We start from the raw sequence: 25,266 nt of genomic DNA on the forward strand, positions 1-25,266 counted from the left end.
TTTGTTCATTAGATTCCACATATAAGTGAGATCATGTGATATTTGACTTTCTTTGACTGGCTTATTTGGCTTATAATACTCTCCAGGTCCCTCCATGTTATCTCATAGGGTAAGAGATCCTTATTTTTTACAGCTGCATAGTATTCCGTGGTGTAAATATTCCATAGATTTTTTCCACTCATCTACTGATGGGCACTTGGGCTGTTTCCAGATCTTAGCTATTGTAAATTACACTGCTGTGAACATAAGGATGCATATTTCCTTTCTGATTGGTGTTTCAGGCTTCTTCTTTTAAAATATATTTTATTGTTTTTTTACAGAGAGGAAGGGAGAGGGATAGAGAGTTAGAAACATCGACGAGAGAGAAACATCGATCATCTGCCTCCTGCACACCCCCTACTGGGGATGTGGCCGCAACCAAGGTACATGCCCTTGACCAGAATCGAACTTGGGACCCTTGAGTCCGCAGGCTGATGCTCTATCCACTGAGTCAAACCGGTTAGGGCTGTTTCAGGCTTCTTAGGATATATTCCTAGAAGTGGAATCACTGGGTCAAATGGCAGTTCCATGTTTAATTTTTTATCCCCAAACTCCCCATGGAGCTTCACTTTTCATTCCTCTTTCCCATGAGCCACACTGAGTCTTTCATGTGGATCTATAAATACTTTCAACCCCAACAGTGTTTGACTAGACATTTCTGTGTTGGCCACATCATGAACACAGGCATGAGAGTGATCATGAATAGTTTGGAAGGGGCATACAGTTTTCCTTTGTATGAACATTTCGATGTGTTGCCACTCTGTTTCATTTGTGTTCGGTCCTGAGCCTGTGTGTGTGCTCTGAGTAATGCCACCAAGAGATTTTTGTTGTCCAAAGTGGAGTACTGCTCGTGTTGTAGCTTCAGCATTGGTTCATAGATCAAAGTAGTGGGTGTGCTTTCTTTTGAAGTCTGATCACGGTCAGAAGTAGCGTGAATGTTGGAGTTTGCAATGGTGTTGGTACATTTGTGTCCAGTGAATCCTCCCTTCAGTTATTCCTTCTTGCAAGAGCAGGTGCTGGGTACAGTCTGTGGTCATGACACACTCACTCACACCCAGGATTTTACTTCAGTTTTAGAGGTTATGCAAGTTTATTGCAATTAATCAAATGAGGCTGTTTTCTAGAATGACCCAAAGTCCTAATCCAATAGGGACAATGGCCCTGTAACCATGCAGTCTTACTATTTTCATGAAATAACAAGATTACTGAGGTCCTTAGAAGCCTAGGGTTAACTGAAGAGGCAATTCAGGCATTATTTCCATAGGAACAGAGGAAGTGATTTCTGTATGACAAAGGGGAGGAAAATGAGAAATCTGAAGCTAATTATTTCTTTGGTAAAGGCTGTACTTAGACACTCTAAGGGCAAAAGGTGACTTCATTTTAATTGCTTTTCTATACTATTTCTTGTTTCTTGTTCCGTTGTGTGAAGAGTGGAAAGGAAAAAGTGAATTACTATGGATTTTCCTTTTTAATTAAAGCACATTGTTAGTTTCTGATAGCGTATTGATTGCTTACAATTCAGGGTGTTTTTCCATTTATTTTTTTATACAGAATTGAGGCTTGTGAACCTGGATGAGTCAGCCATTCATTGATGGTTTAAAATAGCGGCCATCTAGCTGTTAGCAGATTTGTTTGGAAATCAGAGTTTTAGTTAGCTGCAGAATTAGAAATTAAGTCTAGACGTACCAGATGAGCATTTTAGTTGTTCTTATACACAGGCTATTTCAAAAAAGTTGAGTATGATCTCAATCCAGGTTCCTATACCCTATTTTTTTCTGTATATACTATATTAATGTATATATCATGCTACGTGAAGTTATTGTTTCTAAGATAACAAATACTATTCCCATGAATCACAAATAAGTGTACCACTTTATATAACATCCAAGTTCTTAAAACTCTGTATCAAAATCAACTCATTTTTTAATTTGGGTTATATTATCTTTTCAGGGATTTCTCTTAATAAGCAGCCATCGGTTTTCCTGGCTATTTATACTACCTTAGCTCTTAAATACACGAGAGCAGCTAACTCTGTTTAAAAACATTTTCTGCCAAGTCATTTGGAAAACAAAGTAAGTTTTAACCTTCACCCATAGCCTTTGAGTCTGTCCAGCTGAAACTCCAGACATTGTGGAACAGAGACAAGTGATCCCCACCGGTCTGTCTGATTCCCTGGCTCACAGAATATGTGAACATGATAAAAATGGGGTTTTAAAAAATCACTTTTTACAAAAGTAAATACTATATATACCTTACCCTAATTTGTCTATTAATTCTTTTTTTAAATGTTTATTGGGTTTAATAATTTCTTAGGAAGAACATCCCTTTATTTCCATTAGAGATCATTTCTGAGATAAATAGGTATAATTGCAGTTACAGAATAATGCAATTACATATAAATATATAATAATATATAATGTCAATAACGAGTATTGATACTTGCTTTGTACATAGTTAAATATTCTTTGATTCTTTCAAAGGTTTTATATTTTCCTATTGCTTAGCAGCTGAATAAACTGAGGCTCACAAGGATTAAAACATTGATCTTAGTCACCCACAGTGAGAACTGTGGCTTGAATGAGGTCAGCTTGACTTCTAATTCCATGCTTTTCCACTGCACTACACTGTCTTCCCAAAGGGCCAGTGCAAAGGCCCGGTGCCCAGAGCCCCATGAACCAAGAAAGACCTACTTAGGTTTCTATTTTTCTTTTAGCATTTGCAAAGTGAAAAATTCTATAATATAGGGAAACTACATATATACAATATGTATATATGACTACAGATTAAACCAAAAGTAAATATGGTTGAGAATTAATTTTAAAATAATTATTTTTGCTTTAAAAAAAGAGATTGTAACAAAAAGAATGATATACTTTTATTTAAAGATTATTAAATATATATTAAATATCCTTCCATCTAAATAAGTACAAAAATTATATGCAAGGTCTTCATGTGCCAGCCATCCTGATTATTATGTTATTGTTTGATGTTATTTACATTAGGTCTTCTTTTAATTCATAAACAACATAGGGTGGCATACAAATGTATATTGTTTTATGTGGGGTTTTTTTGGTTTTGTATTATTTTATCTGTTCTGTTTCCATCACCTGTATCATACAATGCGTACACTTTCAGGAATTGCCTTTTCATTTAACATCATACTTTAAAAAATGTATTCATATTGATATATAGATTTTAAATCCATTTATTTGATATAGAATATTTTATTATAAATATTATTTCTCCATTTTGATATTGATTTCTAATAACTTATTATTTAAGAAATGCAGTGTATCTTTTTGTGTTGCAAGGGGTATATGAAATTTCAATTTTACTCAATCTTGTAAAATTTACCTTCCCATTAGGAATATTTAAGAATCAATATGTGAAAAGGGCCTGAAGAATCAGCACAAAATTCTAGGTACAGCAGGCATCTATAGCTTTCAGCCATAGAGTCCCAGATAATGTGGAGATGGGAAAAGTTGAATTTTAACATCCTACTCACAATGTTAAATAACGCCCTGTATAAACAAATCAGAAGGGAAATTTTTAATTCTTGAAACTAAAAATACTATTTATCAGAATTAGCAGGAAACCATTAAAGTGGAAGTCACAGAATGATTTGTGGCTCTAAATTAATTTATCAAGAGAAAAATGATTACATACAAAGAAAGCATTCAACTAGATTAACCAAGAAAAAGAATCCCAGGGTAGAGAACAGAGAAACAAGGGAAAAATAATAAAAATAAAGACAGAAATCAATGACAAGGGCAATAAAACAAACAAAACAGGGATTAATCAAGAATAAAATTTAAAAATGATTCATTAAAATAAATAAGAGAGACATTATGAAAAGCTCATTGAAAAAATAATTATGGGAAACAGAAAGAATTGTAACTGCAGTGCTTTCCCTGGTCCATTCTTCTTCCATGGCAGCCAGTCTGTATCTGTGTGGGGAAAACCCTTTCCCCTCCAAACTCAAACCAACCCACCCCCTTGCGGTTTTCTCATAGTTTTAAACTCTAGTTTTTTAGGTTCATCAATCTTCCTCCTGCTTCAGGGAGAGTAAAACAGAACAAACAAACTGAATGAATTAGATCTCGACTATTATTGGGACTGGTTGCATACGTATTATGATTTCATATAGAAACATCATAATGTTTTAGAAAAAAGCATCTATGTCTATATATAATAGAGACCACTTATACATAGATCCTCAAGGAGAGACTGCTATTCCAATGAAGAATATACAACACATATAGAGATATCCAAAACACCTAATAATGCTTTAAACTGAAAACTTATCCTTTTTAGTGTAGTCTACAATTCTGAACCACCATATCAAGAAGATAGTTCTGAAATTCACCACCCCCCCCCTTCCAAACCCCAGAAGTTCTGGACTGAGCACAGGAGCAATAGCTTCATTCCCCTCCTGTCTTCTGCTATTTCCTTTCCCCAGTTTCTTCCTGGGACAGTCGGTGGTGGCCTGACTGTAATACAAAAAGATAATTGCTCATTGTCAGAGCTCCAGGTTCTCAACAGGAAGACAGACCATGGAGCACTGATTTGGGTTGTGGAAATACCCTTCACACATCACAATCAGATAAGTGGGAGGAAATTAATCTTCTCAGTGGGGTGCAGGTTTTGCTGGACTATGTCTTGGAGATGCAATCAGTGCTGTCAGGATAGAGACCGACCCTTGCGTCTGTTTCACTAAGATAGTTGGGTCTCATCTCTCCTTACCTTTGACTGCTTTAAATCCTGTCCTCCCTGGCTAATCGCTCAGGCTGAGAAAGTCACATTTTAGCTGATGTGTATCTTTCTTTCTCCTTCTTTTTCTCCCTGCCTTTCCTCAAGGTGTTACCCTTTCCATTTAGCCAAGCACATGATAATACTCTGTCCCTTTATGTGTGCAAAATATTTAATAGGAGGTTTTTTTTCTGTTCTTTTTATAATTGCTCCTCAAACAGTTATGGATATTGGGGCTCTAAACCTTTTTTTTTATATGGATTTTCATTTCCAAGGTTAGTGGCAGAGCCGGAAAGAATTCTCTATGTACCAGATCTTATATTGATCCACATTAGGGGAAAAAAAAACTTGTTAGGGTAAACGAATAATCAGTTGCTCTAATAGTAAACATTCATTTTATTTTAAATGACGTCAAGAAATTCTGCCCTTCCATTTCTATGAGTTCTACATTTTGCCAATGATTATGACGCGAGGAAATATGATTGCCCTTAAGTGGCTCTCTTCTCATTTGTAAAACAAGGCGGCCTTACCTACTCACACTTGAGGAATACTGTGAGCATGAGGGAAGCTGACTGGATCCTTCTTTAAAGTGTGTGAGTTCCTTGGATGGACAAACTGTGGATTGCTCATTCTGCACCCAAAGCACTTTGCACCACACGCTTTGTACAGGCATTCACGAGGGCAGGCTTGTTGGGTGAATGGGTGAATATTGGACGTTAGAGAAAAGGGGCTTCATGAAACCAAGCTAGAATGTCTATTTGTGGTGCTGTAGTAAACCCAGTGCTAATCCCGTAGCAGTTGTCACAAAATGATATATAATGTTACACATTTTTGTTAGGCTGTGGAATCCATTTACATATTTCAGATTGTGATAAGGGCCTGTTTGATCCAGGAGTTTGCATATGAGAAGCAGTATACTTTATTCGGAATGTGCCTTTGGTACATCTCCCTGTGACATGAAATATTTCTGCAGTAAGTCCTCTCTCCTGACCACTGGTGCTGGGACTCACCTTTCTGAGGTCACCCTCATCCCCGCGCATTCCTCTGAGGCTCACCTAGGAATCAGCTCATGACACCTCAACTCTTTCCCTACCTACCTCCACAGAGAGGGGCAGAGGCATCAGGGAACACAGCTGAGGAAGCGCTGGGGAGAGCAAGGCGGTCCTAGTGGACCTCTGTGTCCCTCCTTCTTCAGAGTCCAGTGCTTCCCATGCCCAAAGGTCTGTCCACTCGCCTCCAGAATTACCTGTCGGTCCTTCTGCTTCTTTCCCAAACTCCCAACGAAACGCGTGCTTTTCCAGTGGACCTGCCTTAGATGAGTAATTTGATGAAATTGATTGAAAGTATGAATGATAATTTTGAAATCCTTCCAAAAATATTTGCCTGTGATCTCAGGTTGGAGGGACCAATAATTGCTGGTGCTCAGGCATGGAGTCAGGGGGTGAAGGGGATGCCTTTAGTGCCATTAGAAATGGGGGCAGGGGGTGTATAGCCTGTGGAACTTCTCTCAGGAACCGCTGGGGAACCCTAAGGAGACTGGGACATGAAATAAATCTACAACGTGAAAAGACTACTTATTTGGAATTCAGAAAGACAGAACCACATTGTCTCTTTCCCTAACTTGTCTGGCCCTTGCGCTAATTACCAAGCATAAGAACAACTACCACCTCCAGTACTGCTTCACCGTTTTCTCCAGCACTCTGTGTGATGTTCATCCCACTCCATAGCCCCCCTAGAATCTCCTTGAATGTGGGATGAAATAGTATAAATGCAGTATCTCTCACAACTGCTGGGACAATTCAGTACTTAACATTTAAGCATTGAATTAATTGCATTATTCTCAAAGATAGAGTATGTAGAGCTCATGGTCACTTCTTGTTCTCAATATTATTGTGATCTATTTGTATTAATTTAGCATTTTTAATAATATGATGAGGTCTATTGTTTTTCTATGTGCTCCTTTACTGTTTTTGATTGTTTATAATATATGACTCAGAAGCTGTCCTGTCTTTAGACGCAGAATCAGGAGGAGACAGACACTTTAGATTCTGTTTCCCATGTCAGTGTCTTGCACATAAATTCCCTCCTCCAAGAAGTGGGTGAGGTGGGAGATGTTGATAGGAAAGCTTCTGGAATATATTACAGTTATCTTCATGAGATAACTCCAGCAATTTGTTTCCCTTCCATATTCTGAAGCTGGATTCAGAAGCCCTTACTTGATTTCATAAAAACAATGAGCTGTGGGTAAGTCCCTGCTCGGTTATCATGGCCTCTCAGGGTAGATATGGCATATTCTGTATTTAATCTGTGAGCTGGCCTTTTGTATGCATTTCTTGTGTTAACACTAAACATGGCACTCACATGATTTGCCTTCCCAGTTCGGAGCTTAGTGTTTCAGTCTATAATTTAAGAAAAAAAAAAGCCCACATTCACAAAACTGCAGCTGGATTGTTCCCAACAGGAGCTGTGGGTCAGGGCTCCCAGGGTCATTGAGATAAAGCCCTGCTGGCTCATCGGACTTTAACGTGGGAGGGAAAGACTTTTCTATTCTTTCCCTCCCACTTTAGAAATGAGGCAGGCAGTAAGTATATTTCAAATACTGATTTCTTATGTGGAGTATCACATCTTTTATATCTTCATGACTGTACTGCGTCTAACATGCAATCGTTTTCATGTCTTCTTTCAAAACATTAAAATGTATGCCAGCAGTGTTCATATTTTAGGTAACAAAAAGTGTGATGATCAAGTTTTCATGTTGAATGAACTTATTAAACATTAGTTTATTCAAAGCCATCTCTTTCTATTATCTATTTTCCTATGTCCACAGCTCACTTTTGCCCAATTTTGCTCACCTCTTTATCCACAGAATTCACAGAAACCCCTTTCCCCTCATTTTGTTGCAGTTCTTAGGAATGAACAGGAGGTGGCAGTAAAATTTCAAGCTCAAAGGGCATTTAGGGGCTTTCTCAGCAAACTCATACTTGCATTGGAAAACTTGAATTGTACAAACTAGCGCTAAAACCGAGGTATTTTCAAAATGCCAAATATAATTTAACACAGGGGCTTATTTAAAAAACACATAAGTATATTTCAAGTATAGCTCATATGGTGATTATTAGAGTAATTATTTGGGTAGGAAATTCTTAAAAGAACAGGAAATTATGAGAATGAAGGGAATTAGTAGAATTTATATCAAATGAAGGACTCACAACCAAACCTTATTATTTGAGTTCTGGGACTTATATTCCTACCTCCACACAAATGCCAGTCTCTCTCTCTCTGCTTCCTTGGATTTTGCTCTTTTTGCACCCTCCCCTCGTGGTGGTGAATGTTACCTTTGAGGCTGTTTGGCACCCCCTGAATGGGTTTGTGATCACTTGAATAGAGAATGTGTTTGTCTTTCTCTCATTTCAATGCCACTCTGTGTGGCTTCTGTAACTTTCATCTCTCTTGCTCTCATTCTTGCCTGCCCTCTCTCTTACTGTATGTGCTTTGTGCATTGTCTTAAAAGCAATACTCATCATTAGAGGGAGGAAAAGCAAAGAAAGAGAGGATTGTATCATTGATAGGGATTCTCAGTGCTAAGGGATTTGGGGTTCTAGTTTCCCTAGTTAGAGATGCTTTGGGGCCAGAGTGATGGTGGCAAAGATGCCACCTGGATCTGTGATCTCACTATTTCTTGCTCAAGCCCTCAAAATGGTGTCATTGTCCTCTAGGCATTGCACATCCTTGCGGGTAACTCAAGGCAGAAACGCTGTTCTCCAGGGATGGTAACCTACAGCCGGGCTTTCAATCACATTAAATCTTGGGCTTACTGGATTTCCATAGGAAGTCTTTGTTCATCACCAGGGAATAAATTGAATGTGTGCAGCAGCATCATTTCCAGGTGAAACAGCAGAACAGTAGAGGTGGTGATTCCACGGCAGTGGTGGGAGCTCTTGAAATGTGCCTGGAAGGGGTGCCCAGCTGGGAAATCTGTTTCCATTTGGGCCATTTCTCGGGAGTTTGTTACCAGACAACCAGCAAGAATGGTTCACGCAGGGAACAGAATCCTACTATGTGATTTGGCCCAGGCCTGAGTGCTCCTGGTGGGAGGCTGTGTTACAGAGAGATTGGATCCCACCAAAGTGTGAGAAAGGTGGGTGAGAGAAGCCGAGGGGGCTCTCAGGGCTGAGGTCACAGTCACCCGTGCTTGGAGGAAACGGTGTTTTTTGCTGTAGTCCTCACCCCGAGGTGACAAAGAGGTGGAGGACAAAGAGGAAAGACTGGCGTAAGAAGGAAAGTTCATAAAAGACAGAGTTGCTCTCAGTGTGCGTGCTTCTTTGTTCCCCAGTGAGGACTTCACAGCCAAGGAACAATTTATTTGTGGTGGGCCACGCGAGTGGACAGATAGCACAGCATCTAGCTCACCCAAGCATTCCTCCTTTGTTTTTCTCTATCATCCCATGATGGTAACCAGGAAATGAAGGGGCCCTGGCTCCTCCAGCCAGGCCTGTGAGTTGGTGTGAATATATCAGAGCTCCCCTTCCCCGTCCACAGTTTCAGGGAAATATTCCATTGCTGAGTGTTTTCAGACTATGGGCCTCTGTTCTTGTGCCAATTCAGACTCAGGGCTTAGCCTGTCCTTTGTGCTTGTTCTCAGCTCACTTCCATGTGACTCCATCCCTTGGCCAACTCCCCACCAGGTGATGGTTTATAAGTGCTAAGTCAGTATATGTGTTGGGGACACTGGGAAGGGAGGTAGACATTCATTTGTGGGGTGGTTCTTTCCAGAAAGTAATAGACCCATGTAGATGGGTCCCTAATAGTCATTTAATTTATCCTTTGTCTTTAGGAAAGCTTATCTAAAATAGGTGGTCTATTGACCACCTATCTCTCTCCAAAGAAAGAAATGATATAGACATCCCAAGGAGGGCCAAGTAGGAAAGACATGGATGCTATTGAAGACAAGAGATAAAAACAAAAGAAACTATAGAGGCTGAAAAAGTAGACACATTGTGTTAGGATGAGCTTGCAGGTATAGAGAATTCCATCCAGCTTGCCAAGAAGTGCATGCACCTGAAACGCATTGCAAAGCATTATAGCCCGTCGTAAAGGCTGAAATAGTCACAATGCCCATCATCTCAGTTCCAGGCTTGTTGATTAAAAACAATAAAACATCACAAGGAGTGCAGTACTTCTTAAAGACTCTTTTGCCTTCATAAATATCACACTCTTTTGCTCTTCGGTATTACTACTTTGCTGGTAAAAACTGGGCACATTTTTCAATGTCCTTAGGCCTTGTAATTGATCTACTAGACAGATTGGAAGTCTCGAAGGGAAACGTGCCGATGGAAGGCAATCTAAATACCTACCTTTGAATTTCTTAGAGATTCCTTGTGTCTTAAGTGATGACAAGTTCTGTCCAATACAGTGGCCACTAGCCAATGTATGCGCTATGTCTCATTCCTTCAGTTTATTGATATCTGCATACATTAATCTCAAAACATGATTCATTCCAAAATGTTATTAATGTATTTAGGTGGATCATTTCATATTTTCAGACTTCCTTGGAAACATCCCTATTCCAGAAGATTACAAACACCCTCCTGGGGACCATGGAGACATTGCCTGAAGCTGTCTGCTTTAAACACAGATATTTTTGAAGTTTATTTGCTTTATTTTAAGAATTCAAGTGACTTTTGCTTTTGAATCCATAGTATGGCTGTGCCAGTTTCCATATAAAAAAATACTATAATTTTACCAACCAAATTATATAATTCATCATCTAAAAATAGTGTCGTCTTCCTGGAGCTTCCTTCATGTTCAAGTTCCCACATGGACCCTAGTTTGAAAAGTGTTGCTTTCAGTTAAAAGGAGAGAAAAGCATGAATGTTCTACCAAGCAGGATAACATTCCAATGCAGACTTTTACCAGCAAATCTTCAAGTCAAAATTTAATAGAAAAGTAAAGTGAACAAAAGCAAAACCATTTCCATAAAGCTTGAATGGATGAATAAATGAATGGATCATTTCTTAATATATTTTTAATTATCATTCATCTCCTCTTCACCTTCTTTTCCCAGTGCAGTGGTGACACAGAGGAAAAAGCCCTCACGCTTGCTCTATAAATTACTAGTTCAAAGACTCTGGGTGAATCTTAGTTCGTTCCCTCTGCTGTCGTTTCTTTAAGTTTCTATTCCTGGAAAGGTCCATTTCCATCCCTTATTTCTTCCTCCATTAAATCTTCCTTCCTCCCGTCCTTCTCTTTCTCCAGTTCTAAATGGAAATCTGTTAACAGTTCTTACCTGCTTTATGCCGCACCTTTTTCGTATGTTCCCAGCCTACGTTTGTTGGCTCATCCCTGTCTTGCTTTTTTTTTCCTCGGGGCATCTTTGTGTAGATATGCTGGTTCCTTTTTGTGTATTATTCATATTTGCATGGGGTACGTTCTGTTTGGAACCACTAGTTTGGAATGACATGGCCCTGCCTCTTATGTCTCTACTCCTATCTTTAATTACTTCTTTACAGTCTAACAACACAGAATTACTTGTGTATCGAATACCAGATTATGAAATTTCACATCTGCACTCCTTTTCAGATGTCTGTTGCTTCTACCTGGCATTCCTCTCCTTTCTTACTTACCAACTAAGATTCTACTTACCCTGCAAAGCCCAGCGCAGATGGTTCTTGCTTTCTGACGCCTCCTTTCCCGCTTTAGGGACAAAATTGATCTCCCTCTCTTCTACAAAACCTCTTTATATAGGTCTTGATCATTATATTTCTTCACTTAATTGTAATCATTTGTTCACAATTTTTCTTCACTAGATTATCAGCTCCATGAAATTCATATCTTGTTCCCCTTCTTATCTCCATCACTTGACACTGGGCCTGGAACTTAATATGGTCTCAAGTAATAATTATTATTCAGGTTTAAGTCAACACAAATTGAAATATTTAAACCTGAATAGTAATTATTAAGTTTTAATAAAATAGAAGTAACAATTTTACATGCAGGGCTTGAGTCTTTGTTTTTGTTGTGTTACTTTGCTGAATTTATATGAAATGTAAATGAAAGTGTAAGAAATACCAAAAAAATGCAAAATAAAATATAAATATTCTATAGACTGTAATAAAAGACTGGTGATCAAGAAAGATGTGAGGAAGAGAACTTTAAATTCTGGAGTTATTTGAGTGCTCATCATAGTTTAGCTGATGCTCTCTCCAAGATAAAGTGAATATGGAAGAGGGATCAAAAGCCTGGGACAAAAACACAAATCTTCCAGGTGCCGTGGGAAGAAGCCGTGAGCTTTTATGCATTCCTTAGTTGTCAGATGGAGGAAGATTGTCTATTCCTGAGATTCAACCCCTCTGTTTTAACAAATAACTACTTAGATTGCTGATTTCACAATATTTCTCTTCTCCTGAGCTAAATTCTGTAAAACATTTTATGCCCATTTCCAGGCATAATGTATGATGTATATGTCTCAGTCGTATAACTTAGTGACTTGTTACAGTGCAAGGTGAAATACTGAGTGAGGGTTGAAATACTCCATATGTCTTGAAATTCCACAAATCCAGGCGTGCGGGAGACATTGAGCATAGAAACTCAACATGACTAATCCTTAGAAAACACTCTGAAATCGATAGCTCTCCCCCACTGCCTGGACGCACTGCAGAGCGTATCCCCATGGGACTTGATCGCAGCCATCTGGAATTTTTCAGATTTAATATTAGGTCTTTGCTTTTGCAGAAAGGCAGCAAAAACCTGCTGCCCACCTCCTCCATCTGAGACATTGCGTCGTTCATTTCCGCGAGTTTTTCTTTGTTCCTATAGTTCTGTGAGAAATTAATTGCAAACAATCAGAGACACATTTTTGCTTTACTTCCCATCAGAAAACACCAGGAGTGAAAAGGTTTCCTTGTGGCTGACTCTTTTTTATGTCCTGCACAGATTATTATCTCATCCTATTTCAATATATGATTTTTTTTAGACTCACCTTCCAGTCCAATTTCACCTTTATTCAACATGTTCTCGTCTTTATTTTTTTCCTAATTGTTAAGCAGACTGTGGGTATCTCCATTGCCAGGTGCATTGGGTGGCATTGGGCTCTGAGAGTGACTACATTGTCTCCAGTCTGGAGCTTCAGGCTCATTCCCCAGGCTCTTCCCTCACAGCTGGTATAGGAGCTGACAAACTTGTCTTGAAGGGCATTTGAAGGTGACATGATGACTTTTTGTGAAGCCCCAGAGTGTGTCTGAGTCTGAACACCAGTGTGGTGTTGCTAAAATTAATTCAACAGATTTTAATTGGGGCCCCTGTGTTTAAAATAAGAGTTGGTCCTAGTTTTTAAGGAGCTCACAGCCTTGTGGGGAAGACCAGTGTGTGGACAGTAAGGAACAGGGGAGCTCCAAGGAGAGGATAACTCTGATCCACCTGGGGTGGGGGTGGGGTAGGGGGGATGCAGTGATAGTTAGGATGACAGTAGGTTCCCTCTTACTGTTCCCTGTGTCCTTGTCCTACATACTGATTCTCTCCCTACAAAATCTTGGGACCTTCTGTCATTTTCACATGCAAAAGTTTACTTGAAGAGACCTGTAGTCGAAATGATTACACACTTTCCACTGATGACACTAATGTGTCTTTATACCATACAGTTCACTCACAAAATGGACAAAAATATTACTGATCTGTAGATAAAGCAGTATCAAGCATCCCAAAGTAGCTAAAATTTTCCTGCAACCAGTATGCATCCACTAAATCATTCTTTTCCCAACCTTGTCATCACATCTCATTAATATTAGTTATATTAATGGTTAGCTTTATTACCAAACTCTTGCATTGGCCTTTGGTCATCTCCCAGCTATGGGCTCTAACGGTCTAATTGTTTAAAAGAGAAGACTTCAATTTATAAAAGTTTTAAAGGAGAAGTCTTCAGTTTATAAAAGTTTTGTGGGACTCCAAAGGTTACTCTAATTTCTAGCTTTTTCCTTCAAAATTCAAACATCCCTGAATTCCGTATTATGTGTTTCTCTTTCTACCCAGAAAAGAATGAGTTAGTAGTCAAGATTGTACCTTTCAAGCTTGAGAGGAGTTCATAAATAAGGCTGTGTTTGTATTGCTCAAAGTAACTAATTAGTAGTCAGCAGTGGAAGGAAAAAGGGGGTTACTGTGAAAGAGGTTGATATAATGCTTCATTTGTATCAGTCATAATTAGAGCTGAACTCCAAATAGCATGCAAAGTCTTCAATTTATAAAAGTTTTGTGGGACTCCAAAGGTTACTCTCTTTCCTCATCCTGATTCTCACAGGTTTAGAGACATACGGCCAGAAATAGAAGGTCGATGTAATTCTCATTCAAACATTAAATTCCACAAAGAGTGGAAACAAAATCCAATAATAAGTGTACTTGCCATTTCTTTTATTCCTGCTATTTTTGCTGTCAGAGATTAATTTTTGCCCACAGATACTCAGCCTAGTGCATATTTACATCTCTGGCATTTTTTCTGGAGGCCTGGGCTTGGGCGCTTACTCACACTCTGACATCACAGGATTTCATCTGTTATCACATTTTATATGAGTTCTTTTTGTGTGTATGATAAATCCAGACTTAACTAAGTATGTGCGGCCCTATGACACTATACAGTAGACATTCTAGTAACACTACCCCTCCACCAATCCAGGTAATCTTTGGGAATTATTGATTGGAGTAACTTAACGGAAGTTATTGATTGGAAAAAATATATATATACTATGCAAACAACACATTAATTATACCATCTACTCTATTGAAGTTCTATTTAACTGAATTTTGAGGGTATAATTTCTTGATCATTGTTGTACTTATAATTATCAGTATCATTTACAAAAGATTTATCATGCTTATTATCTCATTTTAGGTCACCAGTCTCTTCAGAAGATCACGGTAAGCATCTGTCTTACTTGTACTAATTCAGGATTAAAAGTTGAGCTCTGCTCCTTACATTTCATTGTAAGAGCAAAGAATTATTTAAGAAAATGTGTCTAAGATGTTTGCCTTGTATTTTTTTAGTGTGAAATGTCAAATACTTTTAAAAACTTAATTCATCCTAGCTAAATTTAGTATCTTGTATTTCTTTGACTATATCACAACCATTTTGGTTGATAAATATTAAAGCTTGACATATTCTGCCTGATTTCTGTCCCATCGCCAGAAACCTTTTATGACTTTGGGCTAGCCATGAACTTCTTTGAATTACAGATGTTTTTAAAATGGGGGTTAGTAGTAGATATTCCTAAAAGTCTCTTCCAGTTCAGACATTGGGGTTTGCACAGAGTATTATAAGTTTGAAATGAACCTAATTGGTAAGTGGTATGAGTTATTATCCAGCTGAGGTGAGTTATTGGCATTTTAGGAAATAACTATGTGATTGAAAGAATAAAATGTATGTTTTTGTCACATCTAACTTTTGGAGTGGTTCACTTATTCACTCAAACGTTCAAAAACATTGTGTCTACAGTGAGTCAGTTATGCTAAATAATCATGTTATACAAACATGCTATTGTGGTGTGTGGCACAGAACTTTTCCCCTAAGGAACTTTATTGGTCTAGTGGGGAAGGGGGTGGTGGAATGACACTTATCTACTGCAATACAAAGTGAAATGTGATTAATCTTGTAAAAGAGGGATAAACATGACTCTAGGAATACTACTGGCTTTCTCCTCATGCATTCCCTGTGAAGGGACCATTCTCCATTCAGCCAGCCAAGTAAATACCATGGAAGCTGCTCTAAGCTTCCCTCTTCCCCTTGTTTCCACCTGGTCACTCTTGCTTTTTGTATTTCTCTTATCTCTATTCTCTTTTCCATCCCCATTGCTTTAGTTTAGGGCCTCTCCATGTCTTTCTTGGATCTCTAAAATTGTCTTTTACCTGGCATTTCTACCTCCGAGTTTCTAACTCTACTTCACTGCATGCTTAGATAGCATCAAACGGGTTGTTCTAGAGTAAAAATCTATTCCCATTTCCTATAGGATGAAATATTTTCAGTAGACCAATAATTGTATTCAGATTTCCAATGTTGTATTTTAACACAGACTAGAAAGTTCTAAATGATGGAACCTTTGTCTTCCTCTACTGCTTATTGCTTCTATTGGCATCTTTCCCCTTCTGTCCATGCAGAACCACTTCTGATTTCTGGAACTCACCTCATTTTTGGAGTCTCTCTGCTTTTTACCCATGCTGCTCTTTCTGACAGGAAACTGCTCCTCCTTTTTCCACATACACAATACATTTACCATTTGAGACTTCATTAGAACATCTCTTCTCTCTGAGAGCTTCATGACCTACTTCTCATTGCAGCAAATATTTTCCTTCACTCTAGAATTTAACACATAAATTTGATGCTTGATTTGCCTATCTCCCCTGTGAGATTGATATCAATCCCAATAAGTAGAAAACATTAAAAACATGCTTATTAAATGAATGTGTTAAGAAGAGAATGAGGAAGTTTTGCACAGGCCTCTTCTGTTCTCATATAAAATCTCTCCCAATATTGTAATGAAGTTCTTTCATGTTCTATGAAGAATCAGGGGGCAAATTATGTTTAGGCCCATCATCAGCTGGCCGACCACCTAATGATGACCTATTATTGTCTGCTATTTTGCTTATTGGTGTTGGCATGACTAGGTTTTCTTATTGCAAAATTAGAGGTCCTTGGGCTTCCAGGTTCAAATGATAAACTAGAAGTTTGTGTTTGGTTTGTATTTTCAATTAAGATTTCACCTATTGACCTTTATCTGCTTTGTCTTCCAATCAATAAGAACTTATCCCCCATTCCAGAGAAAGGGGGTAGAGGGACTTCTGAATTAGAATTCTATAGTCTGCTAGGGGTTATTAAGGTTATGAGCTGTCAGTGAGCATATGTTGGTGTCCTTGGAAGTCCAATATTGATAGCACCACTTCAGAATTGATTATTTTAAGAACTGGTATATATGATGAGCTAAAGAAACATTATCTTAATTAGAGGACATTTATATTTTCCTGGCTTCAAAATGCTGTTACATGTTCATGACTCTTAGTTTGATTCTGCAACTTTCCAAAACCACTCAAATATATAATGTAAAGTTATAATGCTGATTTATCTACTTTTATTTAATTTTCATCATCTTTAGCCCATGTATCCTTAGAAAATATTCTTCTTCCTTTCTTTATCACCAAGATTCTTTACTAGCACTTAAAATGTGTGGTCTTCTGTTCATATATTTTTGTGCTCATATATTCTGTGATTAGCATAAAATCTCTTGAATATCATTTCATCGAGCTTCCATTTGCACAGAATAATGTAGGAGACATAAGAAGTGGAATTTTTGCTTTTCAAACTTATGGGTGGAAAAATTGGGGCACACTGGGCAAATGATTATGAAATTGGAAGATAAAGACCTATATACTTCTTGACTATTTTATTTGCTTTTCACCAATGATCACACTTCTCTCTCTAACCACTGGTCACTTCAGCTATCTTCTTTTTTTTTTTTTTTTTTTAATATATTTTATTGATTTTTTACAGAGAGGAAGGGAGAGAGATAGAGAGTTAGAAACGTCAATGAGAGAGAAACATCGACCAGCTGCCTCCTGCACATCCCCCACTGGGGATGTGCCCGCAACCCAGGTACATGCCAAAGACCTATATACTTCTTGACTATTTTATTTGCTTTTCACCAATGATCACACTTCTCTCTCTAAGCACTGGTCACTTCGGCTGTCTTCAAAACAGGCTTCATTCTTGAGAAAATCTAATTTTCTGAAGTTCAAAAATCCTGACATCTGAATTCACACATATTACCTTTTCATAGAAAATTGAATATCGTGGCTTTGGCATTTATCCTCTGAGTTTGCTTCCTTGTTTGTAAAACTGGGCTATTCACATCTACCCTGCCCACATCATGGGATTGCTGTGAGTTCAAATGGGAAATCACCTGTGAAATCACTTTCTAATTTGTTAAAAAGCACCTCAGACGTAAAGCTATTGTTGGCCCAGCAGTGCACAGGGACGTGTGTTTACTAGTGATGTTTGCTTGGCACTGGCGCTGCCTATGAAAACTTAAAAGATGTGCTGGTTGGGGAGGGGCGGGGTGGAAGTGGTGGTGCTTGTGGTGGAGAACAGTTTCCTTTGACATTATTATTAAATATTAAATTTTCATAGGAATACTTTTTACAGCTGGGTGAGGAGGAGGAGCATGGTTAATGCCGCTTGTATAAACTAGAATAAAGGTTCCCTTTATGATTAGATGACTTGTCATGTGGAGTTGATGACACAGGCATAAATGAAATGTAAAACGTTTCTATTTATAGACTAGAGTATCATAGTCATTAAAAATAAAGGCTAAAATTTATCGAGTACTTATTATGTGCAGACACTGTGCTGAAGTGTTTCCACTACATTATTTGTCATTTCATCCTCCACAAACAGCACTCAAGAGCAGGTATTACCCCCAATTCCCCAGTTGGGGAAGCAATTCAGAGTTCTCAAATAACTTGCTTAGGATCACACAGCTAGTCCGTGGTAGAATTAATTTTCAAGCCCAGTCTAACACCGGCTCATTTAGCCACCATGTCCTCAGAAAACAAAAGAAACGATGATCAGCAGGAAAGTGAGCTGAGAGGATTTTATGGAGGAAAAAACCTTTCTCTCTAACAAGAGTTTATTTACTACAGTGTCAGTCATTTCTTTTTAATGAGAAAACAAAACAGAACAAACACAACAACCTCTCCCTCCTGCTGGGAAGGATTTGTCCCGGTAGAAATGGTAGAAATAATAAACACCAGTGTCACATTCTCTCCTAATTAGTTAACTGAGTGAGACCGGAGCTTCAGGGAAAGCTGCCATGCTCAGTCCCAGGGGCCACATTACGTTTTCATGTTACATCTGGAAGCTGGAGTCCTGCTCCCTGTCAGAAGATACACTTGGCAGTGATTGATTACCCTGTCCTATGAGTTTCCTCTGCATTTTGTGCCCATCTCAGCATTGTGTAAATTGCTCCTGGAGCCACCTCCTGTGCCCAGGCTGCCTCCCAGCTCACAGATTCTGTTCCATCCCCAGAGCCTGCTTATTTTATGGGCCTCCCAGAATGCCTCTGTGCTGCTTCTACCTGTGCCCTTTGCTGACGGAGGGTCATCCTCGCTCGTGTCTGTTCACTTACAAAATCAAAGGCATTGGCAACTCCCTTGAAAGGAAGTGCCAATAATCTGATTCCTTCTGGAATGACTATCTCCAAAACAGGCTTCCCTCTCCTGTCTTATCTCCTAGCCCTGTTGGCATATGGCTCTCACATTCTATGGCAGCTTTTTTGTTGCTGTAGTAGCACAATGGATGAGGATGGGAATAAGGGATGAATGGAAATAGAATTGTAACAACCACAGTCATTAGTGTAGGTGCCCAAGGATGAGTCCACCGTCAGGCTGAGCCAGTTTTACTTTGAAGTAGGTCATGCAAGGAAACTCATTACGGTGAGGCCCAAAGCTCTTGAAAGCATCAGTAGCTGCCCTTGGCTCAAACACCAGAGATTCATTTTTCTCTTTCATATAAATATATGCAATATGTGATTTTATTATAAGAGAAAAGATTCATAAAGATGTATAAAAATCTACCAACTCGGTGTAAATAACCCAAAGGAACCACTGTGTAAAGAGCCCAAGAACTGAAACATTTGTAGTTAATCTGGACCCTACACGTCTGCCTTTCTGACTATGTTCTCTTCCCTCCCCTTCAGAGATAACTACTACTGTGTTTTTACGTTTATGACCTTACCACAGTATGCATATTTCATGCATGAATGTATATGTATACATGTGTATATATATTTCACATGTGTGTTTATAGTTTTGCTTATTTTGAACTTTTATAAGTTGAATTCTATTGTAAATCTTCTGTGACTGCTTCTTTTGTTCATGTTTTGTGATTCAACCTAATTGATTAATACCACATTTGTTTTATTAAATTTTTCATGCTCTATAGTACTTTATTGTATGAATATGTAAAAATTCATATATTCAAATTCTGCTGGTGAATATTTATGGAGACTCCAAGTTTTTTTTTTGTAACGCTTCCTGTTGTCAATGTACAAGAATTTCTCTAGGGTTTAAACCTGGGATGGCATAGTTAGGTGGTAGATTTTACACATATTTATTATTTATTTATCTAAAATACGTTTTTATTGATTTTAGAGAGAGAGAAAGGGAGAAGGACAGAGAGATAGAAACCTCAATGAGAAAGGAACATTGATCAGCGGCCTCCTGCTCCCCCCACTGGGGATCAAGCAACAACCTGGGCATGTGCCCTGACGGGTAATTGAACTGGTGACCTCTTGGTTCATGGGTCAATGTTCCACTACTGATCCTCAGCAGCTGGACAGTTTTACACACATTTCACTGATCACATAATGACCTCTTATTCACATCCTAACTTACACTCCCAACTGCAGACAATAAGAATTCCCATTAATCCACCTCCTCGCCAGCACTTGATATTAGCTGATTAATCTTTTTTTACCAAATTAGTGAGAGTGTCAAATGGTATCTCATTGTGATTTTCCAGATGGGGAAACTAAGGCACGGCCCTATTTGTTAACATGTCCAAGGTCACATGAATAGCTAGTAAGGGTCAGAGCTAGGATTTAGGACTCAGGTAATCCTGGATCCAGTTTCTATTCTTGGCCACTCCTCTGTACTGTCTCTCAATAGTATTGCTGAGACATGGGCTATTATTTTTGTTGAATGGAGACCTCATAATTATTGGGTGGAAATTATAAGGTGTTTTTTTTTCCTCCCACATCAGTGATCAGTACCCTTGACACAGAAGAATTCAAAGATATATCCTTGATCCACTTCTCCTACTCCCATACTTCCTTATTCAATAAAACAGGTATCTAATGTCTTGTCAACAGCATTTATTTTTAAGAAGGTACAATTCTTGAAGTTTAGCTATTTCCTTAAGAAAAGTCACAGTAGAAAGACAATTATGATCAGAACTAGGGGCCCAGTGCATGAATTCATGCACCTTGAAAGGAACTGTGGGCTGCGAGGCTGCGGTAGGCACAGGGGTGGGTGGGTCTTGGCCAATCCTCTGCGCCCCCACCCAGCTCCTCTTGCTGCGGTCCCTGGGCCCCTGTCTGCCAGGGCAGCCCTGCTCCCACCGCTCCCATGTGCTGACAGTGCTGGCCTGGCTCACACCTGCTGATGGCATGGAGCAATTAGGGCCAACGCCAGCAGCAGGTGTGAGCAGTGGCTGCTGCCACCCCGATTGCCCCTCAGGAGCAGGAGAAGGTGGAGAAGCCCTCAGGGGTGATTGGGCCAGCAGCCGACACTCACACCTGCTGATGGCTCTGAGTGATTGGGACTGGCGCCGGGCACCAGCAGCAGGTTCGAGTGGCGGCTTCAGCGCCGGCTGTGGGTGCGAGCGGGGCCAGCGCTGGCAGTGGGTGTGAGCGGTGGCTCCGGCACCAGCAGTGGGTGCGAGTAGGGCTGGCACTGGCAGCAGGTATGAGTGCCGGGCGGGAGCAAAGAATTTTCAGTAACCACCAGAGGCTCGCCCCAATGACAGCGACTGATGACCTGCCTTGGTCTGGTGCCCCCACTCACCTGCTCCACCATCCCGCCATGGCCAAAGCCCGGCATGTTTTGCACACGCCCCCTGGTGGTCAGTGCACATGATAGTGACCGGTTGTTCAGATGTTTGGTTGTTCCAGTTGTTCTGCCGTTTGGTCTATTTGCATATTAGCCTTTTATTATATAGGATAATAGAGTTGATTAGGAAAATTTTAAAAAATTATTTTCTATAAGATAGTAATTAGTAAAATGTGATGAATAAATTTGGCTGGTGATACAGATGAAAACATCGGCAGATCTTTAACCGCCTTGGGCCTTGCTAGGCAGTGCTTTTCATACTGGCCACCCCAGTGTGTCACTTTGCATGACTTTGGGCTAGCTAAGGCAAAGTTGCTAGTGTTCTTTTTTGCCCCATATTCAGTTTCTGACTAGGAAATCCCACAATGGCTTTTTAATTTGGATCAAACTTTTTAGTGCTCATTTTTGAGGCTCTTCTTGCCCTGGTTTAGCTCATGTTGCTTTCGTGAATTATTTCTACTCCCTGCTTGTGGGCTTCTCTCCAAATCCCATCTCCCTTGCATTCACCGGGCCATATGGTTTATATCAACTCCTACCATCTCTCTGGCAGCCCACCTTCATTGTCCTTCACTCAAGTCCCTCTCAGTGCTCATTAATTCCCGTGTCTTGGAACCACCTCCATAGATACTAAGGACACACAATGATGAATTTTCCTGACAACTCAAATGCCCATGATTTCTCCTTCCCTATTCACTTACTGTTTTTTTGGGTGTATTCCAAACTCCCCCTCCCACCCCCATGGGTGGTGTTGCCATTCTTATTTAACTATAAACCCCATGAATAGAGATGTTGCCCCACTCTATGCTGTGCCCTGGCATTGAATTGATTCCCTGTGTACAAGTCTCACTGTTACATTTGCTACGGTATGTGGTTGGCAAACAGAAACTTTCAATGCATTAATATTGTCCCCTGTTGTAGAAGATAGGTTAGTCCTGGTCCCTTTCCAAAGAAATCCAGGCACTAATGTGCTGAAGAGCTGGCCTTTTATGGTGGTCTCCCGGGGTGCTCCCAAGGACTCTGTGAGAGGAAGGGAATAAATGACAGCTTTCTTTTTCTTGGCTAGTCTTCTTTCACAAGCCCTAGGAAAACAGACAATCACTGCTGATTAGAAAAACAAAAGAAAACAGAACCAGCCAAGAAAACAAAACAAAAGCCCCTAAGCTTTCCAACATCAGCTTATATTTCTTTCTCCAAGTCCTGACCCTACCATTCTCTCTCATTCCCCTTTATTAACTCTCACTGTTGATTGTAACCATATAATCCTTTGATCCTTTTGGCCGCTGGGGAATGCTTTGTTGGTGATAATTATCTAATTATCTTTTGAAGCCTTATTATAGGTATGTGTGTGTGAGGGGGGGTGCTATTTACTAAGATTTACTTACAATTTTGCTTTAGATTGCCTTTTGGCCTCAGAGAATAGTTAAGTGAAAGTATTTAAAACATTGCAAAATAAGAAGGTAACAGGAAAGAGTGAGGGAAGGAGGAAGGCTGACCTCCTGGTTTGCTTTTACGTGGATGGATAGAAAGGGTCATCGATTCAGAGGGGAAGTCATGGACCCTCTGTCAGTGAGGCTGTTTATTGCAGATTTCATTCCCACAGATAAGACACTTATGCTATATGTAGGTGTTTGAGAAGGGGATGGAAAAGGCCTCACTTGGTCCCTAAGTAGTCATCTCTGATAGCAAAGTGAGGAATCCGACTGTGCATGCTCAGCTCCTTGAAGGCAATAATGGATGATAATAATACTACATGAAAGGATGCTATCTGGGTTATATTAGTGCCTGTGTAATCAAAGCACTAGGCAGGTACCCTGAAGTTATTGCCATATAATTCTTATGTGAGGATAATTGTAACTCCACTTGTCTATTTTATTTTTTATGTAATTTTATTTATCATTTATTTTTTAATTGATGAGAGAGAGAGAGAGAGAGAGAGAGAGAGAGAGAAACATCAATGTGAGAGTGAAACATTGATTGGTTGCCTCCAGCACGCACCCTGACTTAGAATCAAACCCATAACCTGGGTATGTGCCCTGACCAGGGATTGAACCCTTGACCTTTCAGTGCATGGGACAAAGCTCCATGCAACTGAGCCACTCGGGCCAGGGCTCCATTTGTCTGTTTTCTATTGAACTGGAAACCCTAATATCCAATGAAAACATTTCCCTGCTGTGCTCCACTCCCAGGTCAGGCTTATTTTAAGGCAAGAACTGGGTAGCACTGATGCCTGGCTGCCCTGAATCATGATATTAGCCTAAGCATCTCTTATCATGATAATCTAATTGCAGAATACTGAACTGTGTTGTTACTTGTTCAGCTAGTTCCTGGAAGGTTAGTCCTGGATATGCTCCTTCAACCTGTATTAGTTGCCTAGAAGCATGTTTCGGTGTGTTTCTGTTTGCCCAGGCTGTGTGCCACGGCTCCTGAGGCCTGTGCGGTCCTGGATGGAGCTGTGAAAATATTCTGCAGTCCAGCTCTTGCCGAATTAGCAAGTCAAACAAATGCTTCCTTTTTTTCCAGCCTTCTATGCCAGTCCTCATTTTCTGGGTCCATTTTGGTTGTGCAGAACTTTAGGATGTGACTTTCTTAGCTTCATACAACATTCGTTCCCCCATCAACATGACCCCACAGAACACTTAGAAGCGGTTACTACTCTAGCACTTCCCTTCCCCAGACTGCAACTTGGTGGACTGAGCCTCCCCTCCTCAGAGCCAGAAGAGTATGTAGCATGGAGAGAACCATAGAACTACCTCCTCTGGGCTGACCTGGGCCAGCTAGGTGGCCTTGACCAAGTGACTTAACCTCAACTGAGCCTCAGTTTTTTCATCCTTAAAATGGGGATGATGCCAATAACAGTACATATCTAGTAGGTTTTCTATGAGGATTAAATTAGATCACACAGGCAAAACTATGCCGGCACTTCCTTTGCTTGCAAATATGGACAAAAGGAAGGGACCAAGCAGAACAGTAAAAGTGCAAGAGAGAGCAAGAAAATCCCTCCTTGCCAAATCCCCAAAATGGGAATATACTTTCCTATAAATCGACCTTACATATCCTGACTTAGGAAATTATTCAAATCTATTATTTTATAAATTTTCTGGAATGAAACAATCCCTTCAGGTTACAACCCAAGTGGGCCGGGAGTGACTTGTGTCATTCTGGAAAAATGGTCGCCTGAGCCTGGATGGTGGGGTCAGGCAGAGAGAGATGAGAGCCTTGGTCTTGGCGTGAGATGAACCAGCCACTGGCAGCTCCGTCCTTCCCGGGCTGGGTAATCCGGGCAGGCCACTTCTCAGGCTGGGCTGGCTGCCTTCTAAGGCCTCTGAGTCAGGAAAGAAGACCGGGCAATGACACACACACACGAGGAGAACCCCAGAACGCCATCTTCAGTTTTGGAAAGTTATTTTGGAGACCCCTATGCCATGCTCTGTCTGGAGCAAGTGCGTGGATTCCTGCAGATGAGTGTCCGTGTGTTTTTTCTGCTGGTGATGACGGGCAGCGCCACTATTTCCACCTCTCACCACGGGCCCACTCTCTGAAAAGAAAGGGAATCAGCCTGGCAGGTGCGTCGATGCTGCAGGCCGTTTCACACTGGGGCTTTCTTCAGCAAGTAACAAGCACGTAACTGTTTCATTATGCAGCGTCCACCTTTCCTCCTGACAAGGCGAAGCCCCGTGGTTTCTTGAAAAGGGGATTTGTAATCAGCCAGAACCCACTCAATTTTGCTTAGTCTGGTGACATTTCCATACTCCCTTTCACCCTGGTCAGTGAAGGTAATTATGTCAGCCACTGCAAAAACAACTGAGAGTGGTGTTTTACAAGAAAGCAAAAAGGTCATTT

The 25,266-nt window shown here is 40.0% G+C and overlaps 1 protein-coding gene across 3 annotated transcripts in view; it reads left to right on the forward strand.

Annotated features, from left to right (window-relative positions):
• DGKI (diacylglycerol kinase iota) overlaps positions 1-25,266 on the forward strand; it is a 383,824-nt gene that overhangs the window by 326,712 nt on the left and 31,846 nt on the right. For all 3 annotated transcript variants that reach the window (XM_023753493.1, XM_023753495.1, XM_023753494.1), the window contains one exon: positions 14,666-14,691. In XM_023753493.1, the coding sequence (XP_023609261.1) occupies positions 14,666-14,691 (26 nt within the window). The remainder of the gene's footprint in view (positions 1-14,665; positions 14,692-25,266) is intronic.

Source organism: Myotis lucifugus, unplaced genomic scaffold, assembly GCF_000147115.1.
Source record: "Myotis lucifugus unplaced genomic scaffold, Myoluc2.0 scaffold_46, whole genome shotgun sequence".
NCBI classification, from domain to species: domain Eukaryota; kingdom Metazoa; phylum Chordata; class Mammalia; order Chiroptera; family Vespertilionidae; genus Myotis; species Myotis lucifugus.